Source organism: Anabrus simplex, chromosome 5 (assembly GCF_040414725.1).
Source record: "Anabrus simplex isolate iqAnaSimp1 chromosome 5, ASM4041472v1, whole genome shotgun sequence".
Lineage (NCBI taxonomy): Eukaryota > Metazoa > Arthropoda > Insecta > Orthoptera > Tettigoniidae > Anabrus > Anabrus simplex.
In genome coordinates, this window is record NC_090269.1 from 92654842 (window position 1) to 92681756 (window position 26915).

A 26915-nucleotide genomic window follows, 5' to 3' on the forward strand; every position below is an offset into this window, starting at 1 on the left:
ACATATCATACATTGCGTCTCAAACATCAAAGCAAAACAAATCAAAAATAAAAGAGCCTAAAATAAGAAACTGACTCGTAAAAGAAATGTTGCTAACCACTCAGCTAAATAACTGAATCAAATTGAAAGAAAGCAAGCTGTGACCTTATGCAAATGGTCCACATTTACATTACAATTATATTTAAATTAACAAGCTTCCTAACATTTACTTTAAATAGGACGTAGTCCTTCCAAAAAAAAAGAAGCTAAATTTACTAAAATTAAATATCAAAACTAACCTATCCTCTTTTGCGACATTAGAACACGTTCAAACTCACATAATTACATTGAAAATTCTGTACTCATTTATTTTGTTGACTTATCATCGCCAGCCTTTCAGGACAGCCGGCACCCAATAGTTTTAGTTAGCCATATCGAAAGTGGTGCCTTCAGTAAAGAATCGGAGCAGCCCTTGGGTCTCCATTCTCCTGGCGTTGAAGTGGTGATCTTATAGTCCCCGTCGCTGCTTCTGGATGTTGTTCTTAAAACATCCCCTTGTTCACGGTTTAGGGAACTGGGTCAAGAGTAAACCAGCCAGTTACTAGAATACTACGTCCGGGGTAATTTCCACTGACCGTGAAACCAGTTACCATTCAGTCGTGGAACAACTTCTCTTATCTAATCCCGTAACTAGGTCAAATATTTCTCATTTAAATGCTGGACTAGAAATTACTGAATATGATGTCCTCTTAAAATATGTTTACACTGGCAAGCTACTAAACATTGAATGACTATCTGGAAACTATTCTTCCCTCCGGAAATCGAAAAATAAAAGCCATTCTCAAAAGTTTAACATCTTGAATAATTGAAATGCAGACTGAGCGTCTTAAATCAAAGTTCAAGCCCCCACACGATGAAGAAGCATAAGTTCTGGCCCGCACTCGCGTAAATAATACTTCTCCCGATGTTGCCTGCACAGAATCTCGCCAAATAATAGGATAGCTAGCCCACGCGCTTATCGCTTTTATCAATTCGTCACATAAGACGCTGTTGTATCCTTGATCGGGGCCATCACTCGCATAGACCAATGCCTAGCCAAATTGACTGTGGCTCTTTCATTTCATTGGCTCAACACATTGCATACCCAATGCTTACTTCAAACGTATATTTGCAGCTCCTGTAGCCTCTCGCCGGGCCTCCAAAATGTTGTCAGTTGGTCTGGCCGACGGAGTTCTATTGTTTCCTTGTTCTGCTTTGTGCAAGTCGTGTCGAAATTCCTCCTCCTAAACTTAGCTGGCGAGCAAACAAACCTGAGCTCCAAGCTCCCTGCAGAAATTGAGACATGTACTGCTGAATGTAGACGTTTCCTGCCATAACTGAGACTTAATAAAATGAAATATTCTCTGTACATTCGAATAAATGACTTATTATAAATGAGCACTTCCTACCATAACTGAGACTTATTAAAATGAAATATTCTCTGTACATTCGAATAAATGACTTATTATAAATGAGCACTTCAATAAGGGCTCAATATACTTCTTTAGAACATACCTTATAGTCAGGGTCAGGCAGCATGTTGAGGAGAAGACACACCACCTTCTGTGGAAACTCAAACTTCACCGTCCAGAACACCAGCTCCTCCAAGAAAGTCCGATGTACCAAGTGTTCTTGCAATGAAGGGCAATCTGAAAAACAGTCTAAATGTTGTGAGTGTTCTAGACAAATTTCTCTTTGTTGGGAGCTTCCAGGGGCTCCTTATCATGGTGGTGGTGTTTATTCTTTTCTTGCTATTGATTTTACATCCCAACAACAAAGATGGGTGTTATGGAAATAATGGGATAGGACTGGGAAGAAAACACTAAGGTCTTAACCCTACACTGCACAGTGTAGTGTTCTCCTACATAATATTCTTCTTCTTGTAGTTCAGTAACATGCTAAAAGATGGCAAACCTAACTACGTACGTAATATCTTTTACATCTATACTTCCAGAAATGATGCTACAGGGGGCTAGGGGCAATAAGTCCCTCTATCTATATGCTATGTTATCTTTGCCTGAGGGAGTTGAACATGTGTCATGGCGGTTGTACATTGAAATATCATTCTAGGTGATTTGCTGATTGAAGTTAAACAAAAATACTGACCTGTCCACAATATTTATCTTTCAGCATAAATGTCTAATATATTGTTCAATTGACTGGTTCAGATCATTACTTAATTAAAATCAAGATTAAATTTACTACATGAAGAAGAAAATGACAAAATAGAGTTGGAGAGAAAAGGACATACGAGCCTTATCACTTAATCCAGAATGCCCAGTATTGGCAAAGAACAGGAATTATAATAGACAATTTAGATGACCTAATACCAATTCTTAAACAGAATGCAGAAGATCTAGCTCTATTAAATCCAAGGAAAAGACATGCCTGGTGGACCTCTGATTGTAATATAATGCATGAAAAAAGACATCAAGCTTGGTTGAAATTTCAAGCCCACAAAACAGAAGAAAATACCATGATCCTCAAGAATGTCAGGAAAGAATTCACCCAAACTATTAGATAAGAGAAAATATCAAAAAGATTTAATATATTCTATTGAGGAAAATTATTACAAAACCAATTCTAGAGCCTTTGGCAAACAAATGCAAAAATACAACCCCCTCACATTATTGTTGAAAAATAAAGATGGAAAAATAGCGCACAACAACAAGGAAAATGCAGAAATTATGGCGGAGGCATTTAACAAGCTCTTGAACAGTGATGAACCTGAAAAGCTCTTATTGATACACATACCGCGATAAAAACAAAACCAGAAAATATAAGCCCACCTATAGCAAAAGAAGTTGAAACAGTGCTTAAAGAAATGAAGAACTACAAAGCGTGTGGAGAAGACCAAGTTTTTGCAGAGATGTGGAAATATGCCAGCGTTGCAACTCAAGACATCCCTCCATATGATATTACAGAAGATTTGGATATCAAAAAAATTCCCAGAACAATGTACAACAGCTATAATTAATCCAATTCATAAGAAGGATGAAAGAAGTAATCCAGGCAACTATTGATGTATTTCCATCCTTGACTGCATGTATAAGAATTTCTTTACGAAACTATATAACCGGATTAAAGAACAACTTGATCAAGAGTTAGGCGAATACCAGAGAGGCTTCAGACCTTGGAGAAGCTGCTCTGAACAAATAATAACTTTGAAGCTAGTCATGGCATATTACAGAAAACAAAACAAGCCCCTTTCAATGACATTCATAGATTTCAAGAAAGCTTATGACTCCATCCACGGACCATCATTATTAATAACTTTAAAAAATTTTGGACTCCACCCAAAGCTAATCAAATTGATTGAACTTACTCTAATACAATTTCTAAAATGAAGTTCAGAGGAGAACTTTCTGAACCATTCTTGGTAAAAACTAGTTTAAGACAGGGTGACGGATTATCACCTCTTCTTTTTAACTGTGCACTAGAGTACATTATCAGGGAATGGTACAAGAACAACTCGAAAAATATAAAAATTGGAACCCAGAAGGATAACATACATTTGAACTGTCTAGGATTTGCTGATGATCTAGCTCTTCTGGCCAATGATATTCAGGAAACAAAACAACAAATAAAATCTTTACAGGAAATAGCTCAAAATATTGGTTTGAAAATTTCATTTGAAAAAACAGAAATTATGCTAACTCAACTTCCGCTTCCAAACGAAATTAAGCTGGGAGACCAAGAAATAAAAATTGTAAAAAAAAATTAAATATTTAGGTGAAATAATCACATATAACCTGAACGAGAAACCAGCATGGCAAAATAGAATAAATAAACTGGTTACAGCACAGCACGTTACCAAGAATACATATAATAAAAAGTGTCTCTCAATAGCAACCAAATTGAAACACTACAAAACAGTCACCCAGCCACAAATTACATATGCAAGTGAAACATTATTCAAAACAACAAACATAGTTGCAATAGAGTACTCAAGTTAGAAAGGAGAATATTGAAGACCAGTTTAAATAAAAATTATCAAGTAAACGGAGTCTGGAGACTAGCTTTCAATGAGACAGTTTATAAAGAAATAGAACCTGTGACTAGCACAATGAAAAAGAAACGAATATAATTTTAGGGCATCTAATACGGTCACCAGAAAATAGAATCAGTAGAAAAATAATAGAAAAATTATGGAAGAGTAAGATTAAGAATAATATTACATGGATCACAGAACTTAAAGACGACATGAGAAAGTTGCATATTACAATAGAAGATTTAAAATATAAAACCAATACACTCAAAGTATTGAAAGATAAACACACTAGACTACAGACAAAAATCAAGAAGCAGAGAATAGGAAGAGTGATTCCAGAAGCAAAAAGAAAATTACATTCAGAAAGGATGAAACAGTATTGGGCTGACAAAGAGAAGAAAAACTTCCATAAACCAGACTAAGTAGTCCTATGTTGGCTAAAAAATTAAAATAAATAAATAAAATAAATAAATAAATAAATAAATAAATAAATAAATAAATAAATAAATAAATAAATAATGTTCAATTTACAATTTTACTAAAAAGTCATGAAATAATAATAATAATAATAATAATAATAATAATAATAATAATAATAATAATAATGTGTACTGTATTGTGTTATCTCAAGGTGGAGTTATTTATCTTTAGCAAATATATTCATAATTCTTATGGCTGGGGATCTTCTGAAAATATGCATTACAGAAGTTAGCTTGACAGAAGTGTAACCCTAGCAATTGTGCAGGCTGTGATGTAAGGTATGGTGAATGATGGCCAGTATTAGTGTGAAAATGGGAACCACAGAAAACCATCTTAGGGGCAGCCGACACTTGGGATGGAAATTACCATATCCCTAATGCAAGCTAACAGGTACAAGGCCCAAAATGCGTAGCCAATTTTCTAGGTGGTAGTGATTATTGATTTAATAGGATGTACAAGTGGGCATCCATTCTCACTTAACACTAATAGGACAAAAACAGAAGACATCCGACAAAAGAAAAGCAAAAGAAAGGCAAGGGACACAAGAGTGTGAAAAGACTTCCTAGGTCTCACAAATCTCAATACCGTCAGATTCAGAAAGAAACAAAGAGCTGAACAAGGGAGGTCAGATTGGAAAGATGGGAAATTAAATAATAATAATAATAATAATAATAATAATAATAATAATAATGTATGACATCCAGAGAGACCTGGTGTATGTCTATCGATCTGAGGGGCCCCTACCTAAGATGAATTTTAATATTGAAAACAGCATAAACACCCAGCTCCTGAGCCAGGCGAATTAACCACCAAAAGGCGTAAAAATGGAAGACTCCCCAGGCCTCACAAATCTATTACTGTCAGGGGTGTGTGAGAACAAGAGGTGACCAAAATAAGTTAAACAGGAATGATGAAAGTGAAGAGCCTGACACATGGCAGGCACAGTACATCATGGATGTATTGTACCGTACTCACCCACGCCAGGATATTACTGTGTTTCCACTGAGTAGTTATGAATGATGAAATGACAACATTCGCCCAGGCTTTTATATACCGTATTTACGCGAATAATCCCTGCATATTTTTTTTAAAAATTCGAGGCACGAAATCGGGGTGCGGGTTTTATTTGCGTCAAGGTTGCTGTTATGAAGAGACTTTTAATTTTTGTAAATGTATTTCATTAATTGAAGTTGGCACTTTCCAAGCCTATTACCGATTGGTCAGATGATTTTGTATTGTTGAAAATGGTTACGCAAGCAACAGTCATGTCCGTCATCAAATTGTGATATCGCATCATTAAGACATATCAAGTGCAATAAAGTATAGAAGGCACAAGTTCCTTTACTTCAAAATCAAAAACAAACATTGGCGCCCAACAGCACGGCTCTCAATAACCTGAGATGTTCAATACAAGCAAGATCATGAAAAGTGAAATCCAGAAGTGAAAACAATGCGTCGCAATTGAGGTTAAGCATCGGAGTAAAAATACAACACATCTCGAATTCGTGGAATCATTCACGGATATTGCATTCTCGTTCATAACGAAAATCAGACCGCTGAGGCCAACAACTTCAACGGATTGCAGCATAAATCAGTAATCAGGCAAGTACGATTCGAGTTTTCGTACTTAGTACATCCAAAGAAGTAACGACAAGATTTCAAGTTTTACATTCTCCTCGCCGCTCAAGGCAAGAATCTCTGTGAGAGCGTGAGTCTCTTTGACATATAGGGACCGTGCGCGCACGAGATTTTTAGTAGCTACCGCCCCTAACGGGAACAGCTGCAGTCGTTTGATGGGGCACTCACGAGACCATTGAGAGTGCAGTTCATTACAACCAGGGCAGTAACCTTTGACTTATGTTTGTAAAATAAAGAGGTAAAGCGACAATAATGGCTTCGACTGTAGCAGCGACCGCTATAATTTATGTAGGGTTTCAGACAGTGCAACACTCAGATTATTTCCGGGAATCCACGCTAAAGAAAGGTGAAGATTTAAATAGCAGTAACCATGTCTTTGGCTTGAAGAAAAGTTTAGGGCAAGAAATATATGGCAAGTGTCTAAGGGAAACGAGTATTAATCAGTCACCATACAACATTGAAATTAAGGTATTTACTATATTTTATTCCTATGTCGGGAAATTGTTAATTAATTATTTATTCACAATAACTTGAGTTATAAATTATTGAATCATTGCGCGGGGCCATTGCATACATTGAGTCCTGTAGGAGTTGTAATCATGAATTTAGAGTCGGAGAGTCGGATGCCTTTCCTGAAACACAATTCTTTCAACTGAAAATCGCACTTCAGTGACACTAGGGTTCAAACCACGGTCACTAAATTCAGAGGCTAGCAGCTAAGCTAACATACGAAAAGCAAGCCAATTTTTCTCAGTTATTCTAATACCTATATTATAAAGGAGGTAGCGAGCGGCTTGCTTCAAGTTCCGGCGACTGTGGTTCAAATACCGACAGATTTTCATTTTATAAATAATGAGTGAGGAAGGACAACCGACCCGCAATTCATGGCGACAACTTCTTCTTGAGTGTACTTCCCCTGCGCAGGCGGGCTAAGCTGTGAATGATGATGAGACGGTTCAAAGATTATAATAAAAATATTTAATTCCTAAACGTGATGCGATAAATAATTCCTCATTATAAGTATTTTTATTTATTTTCACATTGACAGTAACAGGAACATTGTTGACGGTGATTGTGGATGCAAAGCAGCTCAGTCGAAACGCTGCAAGGACATTGCTGCTCTGTGTTCCTTTATTAACTCCGAGAGGGACTCCTCCAAAACAACCATAGTGCAGCAACGGAAAAAATTAACCTAAGTGTGCTCGTAAGGATCTATATTCGAAAGGATAGAAGATAGTAGAACTGTTGAAACCATACGTCCACGTTGCTGAACGAACAGAATCAACCACTTTCAATAAAACTTGTTTGTACCAACATGTAAAAACATATTGAGTGTGCCCACACTGATATGCTTAAAGCCAAATGTGAGAGTGAAAATTACGTGGTGGCAAGTTCCATTCTACAAAAAGTTATAGATGATGCTGTAGAACGTAGCGAAATTGAGGATTTGATCTAGTGTCTGAACGAAGTACAAAATCAGAATACCCATGCAGTCCATAGGTGCTATTTAAATTATCAATCAAACCCGTGAATTATCTTGATTTCTTGCCTCAGGATGTGCAACAGTTACAACAGAACAGATGTACAAAATTGCATTTGACACAAGGTTTCAATATCGCTGTGCTGCATGGTTCAAACAAAGAAAATTACGCTTATCTGCCAGCCAGCAAGTTGATCAGATTAAGACACTGAGAAGTGGTGATTATGATCAGCTTGCAAGGTCATTTCTAATTTCCACATCCCTTAACACACCTGCGATGAGGTACGGTAGGAACACTGAACAACTTGCGGTGGCTGAGTACTGCAAACTCAAGTACTAAAACAGGTGGGAGTGTGCATCAAAGTAGAGCACCCATTGCTGTGTTCGAGTCCAGACGGGATAGTATTTCATCCCAATGGCTTTTCTCTCCTGGAAATTAAGTGTCATTTTTCGTGTTAAGGAAAGCCTATTATTCAAGAGAAACGGAGCAATGTACCGTATTTATATGTGACACAACAAGGTACAAGTCACGTCTACTACACCCAAGTGCAGATAGATATCCATGTATGTTTTGAACATCAACTTATGTGAACTGTTTGTATATTTTCCTAAAGGAAGTATCACTGTGAAAATTTGAAGGCATGAGCAATTCCTGTGTACTGCCATTCCCTTACTGGAAAGGTTTTATTTTCAGTATTATCTGCCATTAATTCCGAATATGCCGTTATGGGTACCGGTAGTCTCACATTGAGGGGCACCTATATGCACTTTTATCTTTTTATTTTGCTCAGTGATGTACTTCAAAGTTTTCAATGCAGAGAACTAGCAGTAAAATGAAATGGCGTATGGCTTTTAGTGCCGGGAGTGTCCGAGGACAAGTTCGGCTCGCCAGATGCAGGTCTTTCGATTTGACGTCCGTAGGCGACCTGCGCGTCGTGATGAGGATGAAATGATGATGAAGACGACACATACACCCAACCCCCGTGCCAGCGAAATTAACCAATTAAGGTTAAAATTGCCGACCCTGCCGGGAATCGAACCCGGGACCCCTGTGACCAAAGGCCAGCACGCTAACCATTTAGCCATTTAGCCATGGAGCCGGACAACTAACAGTAACATACATTGTATTCGGTCCCAAACGCTATTAGGGGTCGAGGAGACATTGCTTTCTCTCTCTTTTTTTTTTTTTTTTTTGGCCAACGCTGAGAGGCTTACCATGCTGTAAAACCCACCTTATGTCTCATAATAAAACAGGGTGAACACAACGGCTAGTTCATTTTAATTTGAAGAAGTAGTCCCCTTCAATAAATGTTAATGTCAATTCCTTGCTGGGAGATGAAAGTTCTGTTTAGTTTTACTTTTACATTTACATTCTTTCAGTTAACACCGTCATGAACTAACTCGAGCGCTGGCTTGCAGCTTACCCCATCAAACGTTATCTGAGGTAGTCGCAAGAGCGCACCACTCGCCATTCGCACGGTCCCTATACACCATCCTTGCTATACATACGGTACTCTTAGATTCTAGCCTTTCTCTTAGCGCATGTTTTCGTAACAAACATGTACATGCACCGATCAACATAATAATAATGATAAGAAAATGATAATTGAAGTCCTTTGATCCTCGTGTTGTCATAAATATAAAAGATCCAAATTCCTTTGTCGTATAACCTCAATTCAGCAACACAATTCCTTTGAACTTATACATAACCTTCACGCAATCCCTTCGAACTTTCACAGCATAACCTTAATTTCAATATGTCGCAACTAACGAAATTGAAACAATCGCGTAGTCGAGTAAAAGGCAAGTTAACAAGAATAATAAAGTCGATTACAGCTGACATGTCAAAATCAGAGGCGAAGGTTAAAATTTAAAAATGTGAAGAGCTATGGAATTCTTTTGAAGAAGTACAAATGAAAATAGAGGAAACTGAGATCACTGATGAAACAGCTGCATTACAGTTTGAGGAGGAATGTGAGGGAGAGCGAGAGCTATTTGAATCTGTTTACTTCAGCGCAGTTACACAACTGCAAACGATAATAGATGAAGCAGAGGATGTTCAAAATAATTTACTAGCTCAAATGAACACGGCAGTAAACAACGCCGTTCATCAACAGGAAGTTCCACAACATCATAACAGAAGAATACATAAATTACCAGAAATTAAATTACCGGAATTCAACGGCGAATTCACAAAATGGTTGCTTTTTAAGAACAGTTTTGAGTCAAACATTCATAATGATACTCAACTAACAAATATCCAAAAATATCAGTATCTGATCGGTCTTCTGTAGGGCGAGGCACACAAAGTCATTCAAGGTTTCACCATTTCAGAAGAAAACTACACAAGTGCGTGGAACTTGCTTGTAGATACATATGATAATCAAATGATGATAATCGAGACACATCTAGATGAACTTTTCAAGTTTCCTACAGTTTTTAAGGAGAACAAATCTGAATCACTCAGGCAATTACAATTTCATATTCAAACTCACATGGCTTCATTAAAAGCAATGAAGCAACCGGTACAATATTGGGACACATTGGTTATTCATCTAGCAAAAGAAGCAGCTGGATTTCATTGAGCAAAGAGACTGGCAGGAAAGGGTGAAAGGCAACACTCCAGAGAAGATGCCAACATTGGATGATTTCTTGAAATTTTGAACTGAGCGTTCCCTATCATATATGCTTTTAAATCATAACAAAACCAAGGCATTGAACACGAAGGCAAATCCAAAGGACAGACAACCTAGCAAGAAAGTTGTTATGACGTCTTAGGCAAGCTGTAATCTGTGTGGTGGAAGTCACCCCATTTTTTACATGTGAAGAATTAATTAAACGATCAGTTGAAGACAGAAGAAAACTGCTTCGAGAAAAAGGACAGTGTCATAACTGTTTGAAACCAGGACATATTGCAAGAAATTGCAGAGGATCAAAATGCAAGAAATGCGGACTTCTTCACAACACACTTTTACATGCTGAGGAAGATGACAAACAGAAACAAAATGTTAAAGAAAATCAAGTGCCCATAAACCTGTGTGTCGAATCTCAGCATTCACCTGCTTCACTCAATGTAAGCTTGGCGAAAGGAATAACATCACAAATATTTTTGTCAACAGCTCTAATTGATGTGAAAGATGTTCACGGAAGAAGAATGACATGCCGAGCCTTACTGGATCCGGGATCTCAGTCGAATCTAATAAAGGAAGGTCTGTATAAGAAACTTGGTTTACCGAATGTCAAGACAAACACACAGATCATTGGAGTAGACTGTTCCAAAGTGGAAACTAAAAGAATTAGGAGAGTACACCTCGCTTCAAGGAATGACGGATTTAAGGTGGAAGCAGAATTTCTAGTTTTGCCAACTATAACAGGACGATTGCCACAGTTGGAGATCAAGAAGGACAAGATTATTATTCCAAAGGACATTCGCTTGGCAGACCCAACATTCAACAAGCCTGGAGACATCGACATGTTAATTGGTGCAGGACTTTATTGGAAAATAGTCATAGGTCCACCCAAGAATGAAGCTGAAAGACAACCAGCTCTGCAAAACACCCGATTAGGCTGGATTATAGGTGGTGAAGTTTTTGAGAACAAACAAGGATCAACAACAACATGCATGAAAATTAGCAATCAACAATTATCAGATCAGATGGAGAAATTTTGGAAACAAGAAGCAATTCCAGAGATTCAACATTACACATCAGAAGAAAGAATATGCGAAAGACAGTTCACGGACACCATTTCGAGAGATACGACAGGTAGATTCATCGTAAGGCTCCCTATCAAGCCAGATGTCATCCTCGGAGAATCAAGAAAACACGCACTAAGCAGGCTAGAATCATTAGTCAAGAGATTAAGCAGACACCCTGAACTCAAGACAGCTTATGCAGATTTCATGAATGAATATGAAAAACTAGGACATATGAGCTTGATTGAAAGAAACCAAAATCAAAATGTACCAAATTCATACTTCATACCCCATCAACCAGTGGTACGTCCAGATAGTGACACCACAAAGGTCAGAGTGGTATTTGATGCCTCGGCAAAAACATCACTCGGGACATCACTCAATGACAAGCTCATGACAGGACCTAATTTACAGCGAGATCTTTTTCACATTGTACTTAGATTTCGCAGCCATAAGTATGTCATGACGGCAGATGTGGAAAAGATGTTTTGGCAAATCTTCATCTATCCTGAAGATCGAGCATTGCAGCAGATTTTGTGGAAAGAGGAATCTTCAGCTCCTGTGAGGATTTATCAGTTGAATACAGTAACATATGGAACAGCATCAGCACCTTACCATGCCATGAGATGCCTAAATGAATTGGCTACTCTTCATGAAAATGAATTTCCAGCAGCAGCAAAGGCTATTCGCGATGATTTTTATATGGATGATTGCTTAAGTGGAGGAGACATTCTAGAAGACGTGATCGGGCTACGGCGGCAAATACAAAATATACTCAAGAGTGGTGGAATGCATTTGAGGAAATGGAGGTCCAACAGCAAAGAGATCTTGCAGGATTTGGAGAGCAAAAGCAACGAAGGGACTTTACTGGTTTTAGACAAAGGTGAAGCTAGTAAGACTCTTGGACTCCTCTGGGACTCAGCACAAGATTACCTTAAGTTTCGAGTTGAGCTGGCAAAGCAGTCACCAAGATCCAAAAGAGAAGTCGCCTCCAAAATCGCACAGATTTTTGATCCACTAGGACTCGTGGGTCCAGTACTGATCAAAGGGAAGATGTTGATGCAACACTTATGGGTAGATGGATTTGAATGGGATCAGCCATTGTCTCGAGAGCACCTTCAGATTTGGAACGAGTATTATGCGTCATTAGAAAGGCTGAACAACATCAGAATTATGAGAAACATAAATCCTGGGAATTGCCCTGGCTCGTTTGATTTGTTTGGATTTAGTGATGCTTCAGAGAAGGCTTTTGGAGCATGCATTTATGTAGTTTGTCAAACGCAAAGTGGTCTCTACATTTCCAATTTACTTTGTGCGAAGACGAAAGTAGCTCCTTTAAAAACCATTTCGTTGCCAAGACTCGAAATGGAGGCAGCCCTTCTTCTTGCACAACTTGTCAAAACAGTGAGTGCTTTGAAAGAAAAAATTGGTCAGATCAGATTATGGAGTGACAGTACAATTGTTTTGGGATGGATCAACACTGATCCAAGGCTGCTGAAGACATTTGTGGCAAACAGGATTGCAAAGATTCAAGAAGCCACTGATGCAACCACCTGGAAGCATGTTCCTTCGACTGAAAATCCAGCTGATCTTCTCTCAAGAGGAATTACTTCATCAGAACTCGAAGATAAAAAGCTGTGGTGGAGTGGACCTTCTTGGCTTCGCACACAACGTCAACAACCAGAGCATTCAGAAGAATTTGAAACAGAACTACCAGAGCTGAAGGTCACAGCAGTTACGTTGACAGCAACATCAACCAGCATTCTACTGAATAAATTCTCGTCATTTCCGAAATTATGCCGTATAGTAGCATATTGTCAAAGATTCATTTATAACTGCAAACTCAAACCATCAGAAAGGAAAAAAGGTTCACTAGAAATACAAGAAACTTGTAAAGCAGAGAAGCAGGTAGTCAAATGGACACAATTAGAAGCATTCCCTCAAGTACTACATTGCTCAATTAATAATCAAGACCTCCCAAAGAAGAGTTCTCTAAAGTCACTCAGTCCGTTTCTGGATAGTGACGGATTGATTAGGGTTGGAGGAAGGCTTCATTTTTTGGAGCTAACATCAGAACAGAGACATCCTATGCTTCTACCAGCAAATCATCACATCACCAGAATGATCATGGAAAATGAACATCGTCGTCTGAAACATTGTCCCCCAGAGCAACTGCTACATGCAACTCGACAACGCTATTGGCCTATCAGCGGCAGAAGAGAAGCGAAAAGGATTGTCAAGGTGTCTCTGAAGTGCTTTTGTTACCATCCTACAGTTCCAGAGGTACGCATGGCAGATTTACCAAAAGAAATGGTTACGTTAGTTGTTCGACCCTTTGTTACCATAGGAGTGGACTATGCAGGTCCAATATCTGTAAGAGAAAGCCACAGAAGGGGCCGCATTCATACTTACAAGAGTTACGTAGCTGTATTTACATGCTTCAGTACCAAGGCAGTGCATTTGGAGTTGGTGTCGGAGCTCATGACCGAAGCTTTCTTAGCTGCACTGCAATGCTTTACGGCGAGAAGAGGTTTGTGCAAGCAGCTTTTCTCTGACAATGGGAAGAATTTCATTGGAGCAGCCAACGCACTACAAGATATCCAGTCCTTTATGGAAAAGGGGTCAACGAACATTACCTCCTCACTCGCTCAGCAGCAGATACAGTGGAGTTTCATTCCTCCCCAGTCACCCCACTTTGGGGGATTGTGGGAAGCAGCTGTAAAGATGATGAAAAGACATTTGCTGACTGAAACGCAGGGACGCGTGCTAACTTTTGAAGAAACTTACACTATTCTTTGCGATATAGAGGCTGCATTAAATTCACGTTCCCTTACTCCCTTGCCAAATGATCCAAATGATTTAGAAGTCTTAACACCAGCACATTTTCTTCTAAGTGACTCGATCGTGCAACCCGTGCAAAGGGATTTGTTGAGAGAACCCGATAATCACTTGTCACGTTGGCAGCACTTGCAGAAAATTCGGTAGCGGTTGTGGCAGAGATGGCAGCGAGAATATTTGCAGGAATTGCAAAAACGCGTCAAGTGGCATGATACCAATCGACGTATTGATGTTGATTCTTTGGTGCTATTAACTGAGGACAACATCCCTCCTCTAGAGTGGCCCAGAGGTAGGATAGTTCAAGTTCACCCTGGACAAGATGGTGAGGTGAGGGTTGTCACCGTTCAGACGGCTGGTGGAACTTTCACCCGAAGCATCAAGAAAATATGCCCTCTTCCCATTGAAGGGAATGACAAGGAGAACTGAATTCAAGATTTCCTGTGATACCTTTAACTTTGTGTTATTTTTCATCAAAGATATAATTTCAATAATAATAAAAATATGTATGTATAGAGTTTTGTATTAATGCATATGTTCAGAATAAGTGTTTTTACAATAGGTATAAGATTACAATAGTTAGCTGAAAGAACTCCTTTCAAGGGGGGCAAGATGTTATGAAGAGACTTTTAATTTTTGTAAATGTATTTCATTAATTGAAGTTGGCACTTTCCAAGCCTATTACCGATTGGTCAGATGATTTTGTATTGTTGAAAATGGTTACGCAAGCAACAGTCATGTCCGTCATCAAATTGTGATATCGCATCATTAAGACATATCAAGTGCAATAAAGTATAGAAGGCACAAATTCCTTTACTTCAAAATCAAAAACAAAAACAAACAGTTGCCAACACGCACCTGGCTCACCTAGTTTTCGATGCTGAGTGTATAGTTCTACTTTGTGCAACCGTAGATGGAAGAAAACTGTCCCTATATGTCATATTTAAACAGAAAACAATTCAGACTTTTAATTCTAAACTGACTTTACATTTTTAAAATAGTACCATATTTTACGAGTAATTCAAATTCAAAATTTCTCCGTGTCACGATAGAACATGTCTTCTGGAACGTCCAGGGGTGGCTTTCCGCACTTTCACTCACTTCGGTGTGTCTATAGTGTGTTTCACAGTTGAAGAGTGAAACCGTAATTCTTTTGTATTCAGCATTTTAAGGAAAGCCACAATATCACGTAGCAGGCAGTACGCGGAAAAGCAGAATCCGCAAAAACTGGTGAGGGTTGGCATTTCTGAATTACAAGATGGCTGTTAATTTGAAATCACATAACTGGAAGTCCGATTTCTGTATTACAAAGACTTTGAATTAACGAGGTTTTACTGTATCGCAAAACTAACATCAGATTTTGCCGGTGTGTCTATTTCAAGTGTTTACATTGCACGAAAAGAATTATCCACCATCAGTCATGTTACTTCCAGTAAAAAGAGACCACGTGTGAGAAGTGTTTTAGGCCCGTGTTCACCAACGTCGGTAACTTTTGCCAATATCTTAGATTTTCAAAACTCGGATATGCCTATATTTCGGATAACGCTCACTTCCGTATTCACCATAGAATTTACCATCTCGGTTTACCAAAACTAAGTTTTCGTTTCAATCTCATTTTGAACCGCACTTTTTCATACTGACATACAGAAAAAGAACTACGTGTTGCTGCCACTATCGAATTGTAAACAAGTTTTTGATTCTATCCGGGGTTTGCAAATAATTTGCATAAATTATGTCCGCTATTGAGCAGGAATAGAGAAAGAAGCCTAATATGACTTTCCAAGAGAGTGAATTGTTATTGAACTTGGTGGCAGAAAGCATTAGCAAAGGGAATAAGAAAAAGCCAATTATAGCCTACACATTGTACGTCACTCAAAAAAATAAGTCAATAATCTTGATCATGTATAATCGAGAATTCATTTTAGTCCTACCTATGTGTTGGAAATTCCAGGTTATGTTCGGAAGCTTTAGATAACCTAAAATGTGTCTGACGTTTATTAATTGCATAATCTTGATCATATTACACGTCACTGTGATTTTATTTTTCAATTAGATATTTCAGCCGCCCACGGGCGTTAGACGTGGAGTGTGATGAACTTGTAATTTAGGAGAGGATTCTATCTTGATCATATTACACGTCACTGTGATTTTATTTTTCAATTAGATATTTCAGCCGCCCACGGGCGTTAGACGTGGAGTGTGACGAACTTGTAATTTAGGAGAGGATTCTAGTGATGCAAGAGACAATGAATCTTCCCATCTACAGGGAATTGAGCCTACTGCAAGTTAAGATTAATGAAATACCTGTCACGTAAGTAGGCCTACTTGCTCATTTTCATGGAAAATATATTTCATAGCAGTGATATTTGCGTAAAGACCACGTGGACCTCGCGGAGTGATACAAAATATTTGTTTATGCCAAAGTTACTCTTCCGATGATAGGAATTTTAGTTCATTTAATTTTTTTCAAAATGAGCTTTTCTAAAATGAGGGTGCGGGCATTATTCGAGGGCGGGGATTATTCGGCTAAATACGGTATTTTAATACATAGAAGTTTGTCTACAGGATATGTTTCACTTGCTGTTTATCAAGAAGTACACGTTGCGATATCTAAAATAATACCAAGATACTATGAACTAATTAACCATTGTAATGCAAAGGTATTTCAAATAACATATAGTATCAAAGGGGGAGATATTTTGTGATCACTACAAATACAAGGTGATCCATATAAACCTTTACAATTCTAATGAGTTATAATTACCTTCTGGAACCTAGTGCAAACCTGATGTAGAGTTTAATGATATCAGTGGCTCTGGGAGAACCTACACTGGTACCCCTACCATCCATTGTTGACTATTAATAACTCACCGTTTCTAGTTTTTGCATTCATAACACCCGCACACAGTACTCTTCGGCTGTGTGTTTTTGTTGCGAAAAGGTATTTTAGATTAAATCCTTGATTGAAACACAACAGGCATTTAGAACAGAATTAACCAGACTATCAATTTTATCAACAGTAAGAAAGCCAGACACAATAGCACACTCCTCTGTGAGAATGGAAGACACAAACCTGATGTTCGAGAATGCTTACTGGTCTCTCCAAAGAATCATTGTGCTGATTGATATAGGAGACAGGTTAATCATGTGGCACATCAGAGAGCTTACAAGCATGCATGAGCAGACTGCATGAATTACAGGAATTGAATTGAAACAACCAGGTGAGGAAACAATTATAGCTCTGAGGAATCTAACACAGTTACTCAGTAATTCAGGACAGACTGCACACCTTCGTTATTACTGGTTCAAAAGTTATAGGTCATCAAAACTGTAAAGATTTATATGGATTACCTTGTATAATTTAGTTATGGATGATTTATAATGTATATATGATATGATGTAATTGCCTTCTTGCTGTCCTCAAAAAATTACAGAAAATTACACAATACCACACTGTAATTCTTTTCCACGCTGTTTTGTTAGAAACTGTATCCGATTGGTTGAACTCCGCTTCACAGTAATATATACACAGTCAGCGAGATCGTGAATCAAGGAACACCAAACAACCTTGTTGAACTTGTTTCTCCACCTGATTTCCAAAAGATATTACATGTATCACAGTATATCATAAAGTTGAGGAGCTAACTGACTGTGAGATGGCAGCCCCGGTCTAGAAAGCCAAGAATAATGGCTAAGAGGATTTGTCGTGCTGACCACTCGGCACCTCAATCTTTCAAGTAATGAAAATCATTGCGAATCCGTATTGAAAGTAATCTTATGATAAATGTAAATTTATTTCTTTTCCACCTATTCAATACAACTCATAATCTCATAATCTGCCAGCCTTAAGGCTGAGCAGCGGTCGCTTGATAGGCCATGGCCCTTCGGGGCTGCCGCACCATGGGGGGTTTATAAGGTGATTCAGGATCACATACTGACTGATGACAGTGACATAAATTATAAAGGAAAGGCCACTACTAGGAAAAGACTGAGAAAGGAAAGCAGGTGGTTCTGTGAAGTTCATGATGTTGTTCATTGTGAGCCACAGTGTTTTGAACTGTACCACTCAAAAAGCAATTATAACAACAAAACAGATAACATTTACACATAAAATGTTTAAGTATTAATTATTACATAGATGTATCTCTTGTCTAAACAATTCTGAATGGCCTAAAAACCAAACAAAGACATATTTTATTAGAGGGTAGGCCTATACGTTGAACTTTAAAAAAGAATGAAAAACCTTCTAATCTCAATCCATTATTTCCATGTAAGGGATCTATCAATTGTATTACAGCTTTTACTAACATGAGTAGTTCTTGTGTTGATGTGATGATTGTGATGTATTGTTAATAATTCTTACGAGGGAACGGTACGAAGTCGGACGGCGAATTTCAATTTGATTTTTACATACTCGTGAAAGTCTTTTTGAGCTGAAACAGGTAGTGGAAGGTAAATTTTCGCTGGTCTTTTTTAAGGGGGCATTTGGGGGCTCAAAGTTGGCGGTGCGCGCCCTGAATTGTACAGTACATGGTGGCACACGTCAGCACTCAGGGGCAGCGGGTGCCCTGCCTCTCCTTCCCTCTCCACTCCCTCGGTTCTCCTCTGTCCCCCACCACATACGGCTGCCAACAGTTCTGTATATGAGACTGCGAGTCCTATTCTATTCAGTCAAGTTCTCCACGACTGATGGCTATTCCACATACAGGATAACGCATTGGATTCTTTATTTTTGTTATGGCCGCTTGCAACATTATTGCAGCTCTTATTAATGCCTACGGTGTTAATATTCAGGAAGCTGCAGAGCTTTCTAATGAAGAGCAAATTATGTATATACAAATAAAGACAACGTTTGATGCAATTTTGGAGGGAAACTGCAAATTTATTCAGGAGGAAGAAGCCGTTTACGTTGATTCAGAAGACGAAGATGGTGTTGAAGAGGGGACAACAACATTGAAAAAACGCAAACACGGAGATGAGTTTAACGAAAATAATAAGTCTTGTGATGGCCGAGGAAGACCCTGTAAGTCAGTGGAAGGTTATGATTCTGAATCATTGTTGGACATGTATCAAAAAATAAAGGAACGAGGACCTATGTACGCCATACGGAAGTATAAGAACACTCGGAGACAAATTTATGGAATCGTCAACCACGTTGAACACAATGGAGAAATTAGGAAATGTGCGATGGTTCGAGCTTATGTGAAAGAAGAGTTCACCAAGGCAAGGATGCGTTATATGTCACAAAATCGGACATTGAGCGTTGGATTGGTGAGGGTAGAGAGTTGTATTGCCCCAAACATTCTCTCCAAAGCGAGTCATACTTGACAAACCTTAAAAGGCGTTTGAAAATTCGGTTTCGAAAAGTAACCAAACTAGTTAGTAAATAGTTTAAAACAGACGAAGAAGTACGACACGAAGTGGCTAAAAAATTTGTAACATTCATTAATGAATTGCAAGAAAAGAAAGAGTTCCCGGATGCCAATATCTGGAATTCGGACCAGTCCCGATTTGAGTACGAAATGGCAACACAGAGAAGTTATGATTTTTGTGGTGTGAAAGACGTTCTTGCTACGCTTGTTTGCCGAAATAGTTTTACGCACTCCCACAGAGTGCAATATCACATTTATAAAGCTGGAGAAATGGGACATTTGTTCTTGATCGTTTTCCAAGAAATTAATGGAAAGTTTGGACTAGAGTACAAGAAAGTATCAAAGCCTACATGAATGCCTTTAAAGATGTCGTAACTGATTGTTCATCTTTCGGTAAAATGGGGAAAGGGCATGTACGTGACTAGTTTCAAAACGTTTTCCATCCGCAATTACAGGAAGACTGAAGAAATCTTCTCATAGATTCATTCAGTAGCCAGGGCAAAAATGCACAACTTGAATCCCTAACGAACAAACATGAAAAAAATGAATACATACCGAAAGGAACTATGTATCTTTGCCAGCCGTGTGATCTTGGACTCTTCCGACAACTAAAATGTTTAGTCCGTCGAATGGAAAACATTTGCCGGGTAAGGAATTTACACGGCCAGTCAAAATTAAAACCCAAAAACAGACTTTTTATTATAACTAGTCAAATACTAGCGCATAACAAATTACAAGTTGATTGTTTTGTACCCATGCTGAAATATGCTTGGAAAGCGGGTGGTTATTCCATTACTGACAATATACCACAATTTCATACTGTCTCACAAACGAATTTTCATGATTTAACTGATAAAAGGTGTGCTGGAAATGACTGTACCAATTTTTCATTTATAAGGTGTGCATATTGCTGTCTTATGTTTTGTTATTCACAGTTTGTGTTAGATTTTCACTATCATGCCATGAACAATGGACCAATGCCAGACTGTGTTAGAATAAAGTCATTTCTTGAACACTTTGAATGTCATGATGATGCAGATGATATTTGATTATGTATTAGTTTGTATGTTAAGTAGTGATTTGTAAACAACTTTTATTGTTTATTTATTCCATAATGAATTCATCTTTTGTAAATAAAATGTCCCAACTAACGTCGGTCTTCACCCGCAATCTCCTGTACACAACTGTAGGCAGCCGTATGTGGTGGGGGAGAGAGGAGAACCAAAGGAGTGGAGAGGAAAGGCGAGGCAAGACAGCCGCTGGCTGTGAGCGCTGATGCATGCCGGCATGTACTGTACAATTCATTGCGCGGAACGCCAACTTTGAGCTCCCAAATGGCCACTTAAAAAGGACCAGCAAAAAATTAGACTTCCACTACCTGTTTCAGCTTAAAAAGACCTTCACGAATATGTAAAAATCAAATCGACATTTGCCGTCCGGCTTCGTACCGTTTCCTCGTTAGTTTAAAAATTATGAGGCAGGCGGAATATTTGTCTGGGCGCACGAAGGAACAAAAAATGAGGGCTATTAAAAATGTTAAAAGTAGGTAAGGTTGAAGTACCTTGTATTGACTAATGGAATTGAACTAGTAGAAATATCTGACTACGTATGTCCTCGTCTGCTCCAGAGAGGTAAAGAGGTGAGGCTCAGTGAGTGTGTTAAAGCTGACTGAATGTTGACTGCGGAGGCCGTGTGTGATGAAAGCTAGTTTGGAGGGAAAGTAGGGAAGGGTTGGATCTATTTGGGCGGAGGGAGTGTGTGAAGGTTTGTTGTGAGGCTTGTTCATGGGGAATTTATTGATCAATTCCTCGAAAAGCACAATTACAGCTTCAAAAATTTCATTTACATTGTGAGCAGAATTGCATGTTTGGTCTGTGTTCATGAAAATATTTTCTAAGATGTTGAGTAAACTGCCCTTATTGAAGCGAAAAAATTTTAAGTCCTGTTCTATGGAAGTGAAGGGGTGGTTGGATTCTCTTACATGGGTACTCATGGCAGAATATTTCTTGTGTCTGGAGGCACCGACGTGTTCATTGTATATGACAAAAAGTTTCTTCCAGTTTGACCCATGAAACTCGCTGGACATTGATTACAATTTAATTTGTATACGACAAAAAGTTTCTTCCAGTTTGACCCATGAAACTCACTGGACATTGATTACAATTTAATTTGTATACACCTGGCGCCTTTGACTGTGCTGCAAATCCTGAAGAAGCGACAGGGAATGCAGAAAATTGCCTCCAAAGGAATTCCACATATTTGCTATTTTGCTTTACGTCGCACCGACACAGATAGGTCTTATGACGACGATGGGATAGGAAAGACCTAGGAATGGGAAGGAAACGGCCATGGCCTTGATTAAGGTACAGCCCCAGCATTTGCCTGGTGTGAAAATGGGAAACCACGGAAAACCATTTTCAGGGCTGCCGACAGTGGGGTTTGAACCTACTATCTCCCGATTAGATACTGGCCGCACTTAAGCGACTGCAGCTATCGAGCTCGGTCCACATGATTTGACCGAACGTCAAAAATGGTTGAGATATGATGCAGCTCGTATGCACTTGGAGTGCTATGATCACGAAAGTGAGTCCTTCTTACAGCAGATAATCACTATTGATGAGACCTGGGCCAGAACTTACAAACCACACCTGAAACGCCAATCAAACGAGTGGCATCATCACGGGTTACCACGAAGAATAACGGTGCAGCCAACCAGAACCAATGTGAAGGCCATGCTGATCGTTGCCTAAGACTGGGATGGTGTTATCATAAAGCATACTGTTCCCCAAGGACATACCATTAATGCGGAGTATTACTGTGCATTTTTGCACACGAACCTGGTAGCAGCTCTAAGAAGAAAACGGGGGCACTTCCTGAATAACCCACCCATCATTTTGCATGATAATGCAAGACTGCATGCAGCAGGAGCTGTGACCGAGTTGTTCAATTGCTAGGGCTGGGAAGTGCTTTACCACCCCCCTTATTCTCCAGATCTCAGCCCTGAGACTACAATCTCATCCCTAAAATGAAAACACCACTTCGAGGGGTCTACTTCCGCACAGAGGACGACATTCTCCAGGCCACCAACCGCTCCATCCACGACCTCCAGAGATCAGACGCTTTCAACAGCATCCAACGGCTTCCAAATCTCTGGGAATGAGTACCACGCAATGGTGGTGATTACTTTGAAGCCCTGAAAAATGCCTAAAAATGTATGCTGTGTATCTAAGTAAAAAATAGTTGCCACTATTAAAAAATCAACTCATGTATAAGCCTCAACAGTATGGGGCACAGCTAAGAAGTGATAGATCAAGAAACTGCGAACGTCTCAAAAGAAAATAATTCAAATTACTGTCAATGCCCCTTACCATCTAGGAAACAAGGACATTCACAAGCAGCTAAAAGTGACCACGATCAAAGAAGAAACAAAAAAAGCTGCCAAAAGCTTCTACAGGCCTCAGCAAGAATACGCTAATGCACTCAATCCAACAGCTCCACATCATGGTCAAAATTGTTGAGCCAGTTTGATTCCACATCTGCATGCAGCTACATATTGAGTTTTGAAAGCATGCAAACAAATTATCAGAGAAGCGACTAGTCAAATTATAATTTGAAGTGTATGCTGAGATTCAGTATTTCTCAGACATAGACTGCACTTACTTATTTTTTATTTAACATATGGCTTTTAGAGCCCGGAGTGTCTGTGGTTGCTGGCATGTTCTACTGATGCAAACACTCAAAGACACTCGCCAACGAGTAAACCCAAAAATTAATTATAGAAGAAAAACAAGAACAACTCCAACCACAATCTTTTCAGAAAGAAAGAAAGAAAGAAAGAAAGAAAGAAAGAAAGAAGAAAAGCTTGGCAGATTGCCTATCCTGCCCAGCAAATTGCATATCATAGCCCTGACTACACGTGTTAAATCCACCACTTTTGGCACACTGAAACCCGAACTCTGCCACTGTAGAAACACACAGCACTTACCCAACTATGACCCAAAATTCACAGTTACACACGCTTTAAGCGTACGTACAGTTATGTAAAAAAATAACCAATACAATACAACAGTTCACCTACTACAAACATTCTTATAATAGTGTAGCTTAACTTGTACATATATTTGTACATACATATTACCCCTGTGTATATATCAAGTAATAAGAATCCTAAAACATCATGTACATATGACCATAATGTACATAGCCTGTAAATACCTCTGTACAGTAATATCCACCCAGAACCTAAACCCCACTAAATACTGCATGAAACCCCCAACCTACAAACACATCCCCCTCCCCTCAAAACCCTACACACCACCTTCCGACCCTGAGAACCAACCCTTCGAAACTCAGTAAGAACTGTCTCATTTACCCCAAGAAACCCAAAAATTAATAATCTACATTCAACAGAACACACCTTAAAAATAGGTTAATTCACAAAATCTCACACTTCATCATACATATTTCCATCTTTAATGCCTCTTCTCATACCTTTAATGTACAAAACTCCTGGAAATTATTTTCGAGGGTGAAAGTTCTTAATGGAACACTCTTGTTCAAACAAATGAATCGTCTAGATTCAAAACCCTCTATGGCAACTTTTTTCGATATTGTGTTTATTGCACATCCCGGTTTGTTTTTCTCATGAGATTATGAACTGAGTACCCAAAGGAGCAAAATCCACTGTTTTCCACCAGTTTTACACATTTAAAAATTGTAGTGAGGTTCAAAACCCACTATTAATATATACACTTAGGTTCAAAAGCCGCCATAGATAGTCAGCCAATGAGCGAGCGTAAAAGTAGTCACGAGGTTTGTGACAGAAGTGATTAGAGCCAATAATGAGCATCTTGTTCATCTACAAAGCTGATTTTGTGTTGATAAGATTAAACTGAAGAATTTCAAAGTGAGTTTGTGAGTGAGTTTTTGATGTATATAATGTCAGACCACAATCAGTATGCTTCAAAAGTGGCTCCTCATGAATCAAGGAAACGAATTAGGCACCCAGAAACATGGAAGCAGAACGTAAAATTGAGGGAAAGGTATTCTGCTAAGGGACTTCCCGAACCGCCAACATGTGGACACAGTTCGACAAAGCTCAAGTGCACTTGGGTAAGAATGCATGACATGAAGAAATTTCACAAGGTATATTACAATTCCTGAAGTAAAATTCAACAGGATTATTTCATTCTCAAACACTGTACTGTGGTCAAAGCAAAGAAAACTTAAGGAACGAGGAGAAATGTAACCTAAAATTACCACATACACGATACAGTAACTGAATCCCTAATTCCTGTTTGCAGAGAAACATTTTTTAAATGCCTCGGTCTGAAGAAAGGCAGAGTACAGGGTGTACTGAAAAGATCACACATTTTGGGTGGTAAAATTCCTGTGGAGAATAGAGGTGGAGATAGGAGAATGAAAATTAATTCAGAAAAAAGAAAAGCTGTAAGGACATTTATTGAGTCAATCAGAGCAAAAGAAAGTCATTATTGTAGATCAAAGAGCATCCGGGTGTACTTTCCTCCAGAACTGAACATAAAGAAACTGTGGCGGATTTACGATCAACAAAGTGTGCTTAAAGTAAAGGAATGCTTTTTTAGAAATATTTTTAACACTAATTATAATATCGGATTAGGTACCCCAAGGGTAGATGGTTGTTCAAAGTCCACTGAAATAGGAAAACGATTGAAGGTAGAAAAGAACTTTAAAATCAGGCAGCAATTAATAACTGAAAAACGAGTTCGATTGAAATACAAAGCATTTTTTGATATTTTAAGACAGGATGAACTTAATGTTCTTACTTTTACATATGACTGTGAGAAAAATTTTCCTCTGCCGAAGGTTCCAGACCAGTCTGCCTATTTTAGTAGACAGCTGAATTTCTATCATTTTGCGGCAGTACGGGGCAATTCCAAAACAAAACTTCACAATGACAATGTACACTCATACTTCTGGACAGAGAATGAGTACCCCAAAAGCTCAAATGAAATAGCAAGCGCTGTTTATCACACTTTGTGCAGCACATCTATGAATGGCATACACACTGTAAGGCTCGTCGCAGATGGTTGCGGTGGGCAGAACAAAAATTGCACTATGATTTGTATGGCAAGTAAGTGGCTGTCCGGCGATGCTCCTGCTTCAGTACAAGGTATACAATTCATATTTCCTGTCGTTGGACTTTCGTTCATTCCTCCCGACAGGGTGTTTGCAAAAGTGGAGAAGGAAGCGAGGAAAAAAGAATTCATTGTGGAACCAAAGGACTATGAAGAAATTGTGCAGAAACATGGAAAGCTTCACAAGCTTGGTATGTGTTTATGACTGGAAAAGTGAAGCAAAGCGAGTGTTCAAGAGTGTTGGAAGTTGGCATGTCAGCTTCAACTCGTGCAAGACGTTTATACTATTCAAAACCAAAGGAAACATTAAATTACAAGGAAAACCAAATTACCGAGTTAATATAGGTGTAAGAAAGTACATTACTAAGAATGGACTCAAGGCTTCCGACATCCTTCCCATGACTGTGACATCAGGAAGATATTTAAGTGCTGCAAAGGTAAATGACATCCACCAACTTCTATCGAAACATTATGGACTGCAGTGGAAAGAGTTAGAAAACCTCCAGTTTTATCTATTTGAAGCTCCAGAGGTTGTTCTTCAGGAAGAGGACTTAGTATGTAAACTACTGGAAGAGGAAGCTCTGCGTATTTAAAATTTGTTCCCCAAATTTAAAATTTGTTTACCAGTACTATCATTTTGTGCAATTTTTCAGTGAAAATGTTACTATTTCTGTGATAAAAATAATTTTTTGAGTTGTTTGCAAAATGAAGGATCAATACATGCACTAGAAGTCTGAAAAACTTAGATGTTTTATTATTTTCCGGTCAGGTACAAAATCCACTATTTTATGCAACATTCGCCATTACTAAGTTCAAAACCCACTATGCAAGAAAATAAGTTGCAAAACCACATATACGATTTTATCATTAATTATTATGTTCAAAATGTGATTACTACTTATGAATACTATGGCTCAATCAATTCAGTTTAGGATGATGTAAAGTTTTCATAAGTTTTGTGTTTATAAATGGATTATATCATAGTGTAACACGTTTTGCCTTCTCCTGTAAAATTTGAAAAGCTTGCCATAGAGGGGTTTGAATCTAGACGATTCAAATTATGTATGACCTGAAGCTATATTACTGATACCTATTATTATTATTTGAAAGCAATCCTCACCATGTGCTACTGTACCTTTATATTCATCAGGTGGTTCCGGGTTAGGCAAGGACTTTACAACATCATGGTAGATACGCTGACTCTCTACCATGTAGCTGTAATACTCTGACTCCACTTGCGGACACTCTGTTAAGTTTTTATAGATCTGAAACACAGTTCGACATAAAATGC

At 38.5% G+C, this 26915-nt stretch overlaps 1 protein-coding gene across 2 annotated transcripts in view; it reads right to left on the reverse strand.

Moving 5' to 3' along the window:
• Ubr3 (Ubr3 ubiquitin ligase) overlaps positions 1-26915 on the reverse strand; it is a 526217-nt gene that overhangs the window by 398459 nt on the left and 100843 nt on the right. The window contains exons 5-6 of one of the 2 annotated variants that reach the window (XM_068227568.1): positions 26760-26889; positions 1534-1667 (exon numbers count right to left, since the gene is read on the reverse strand). In XM_068227568.1, the coding sequence (XP_068083669.1) occupies positions 1534-1667; positions 26760-26889 (264 nt within the window). Of the gene's footprint in view, positions 1-1533; positions 1668-26744; positions 26890-26915 lie in introns of both variants that reach the window. The other variant, XM_068227567.1, reaches the window with a different exon arrangement.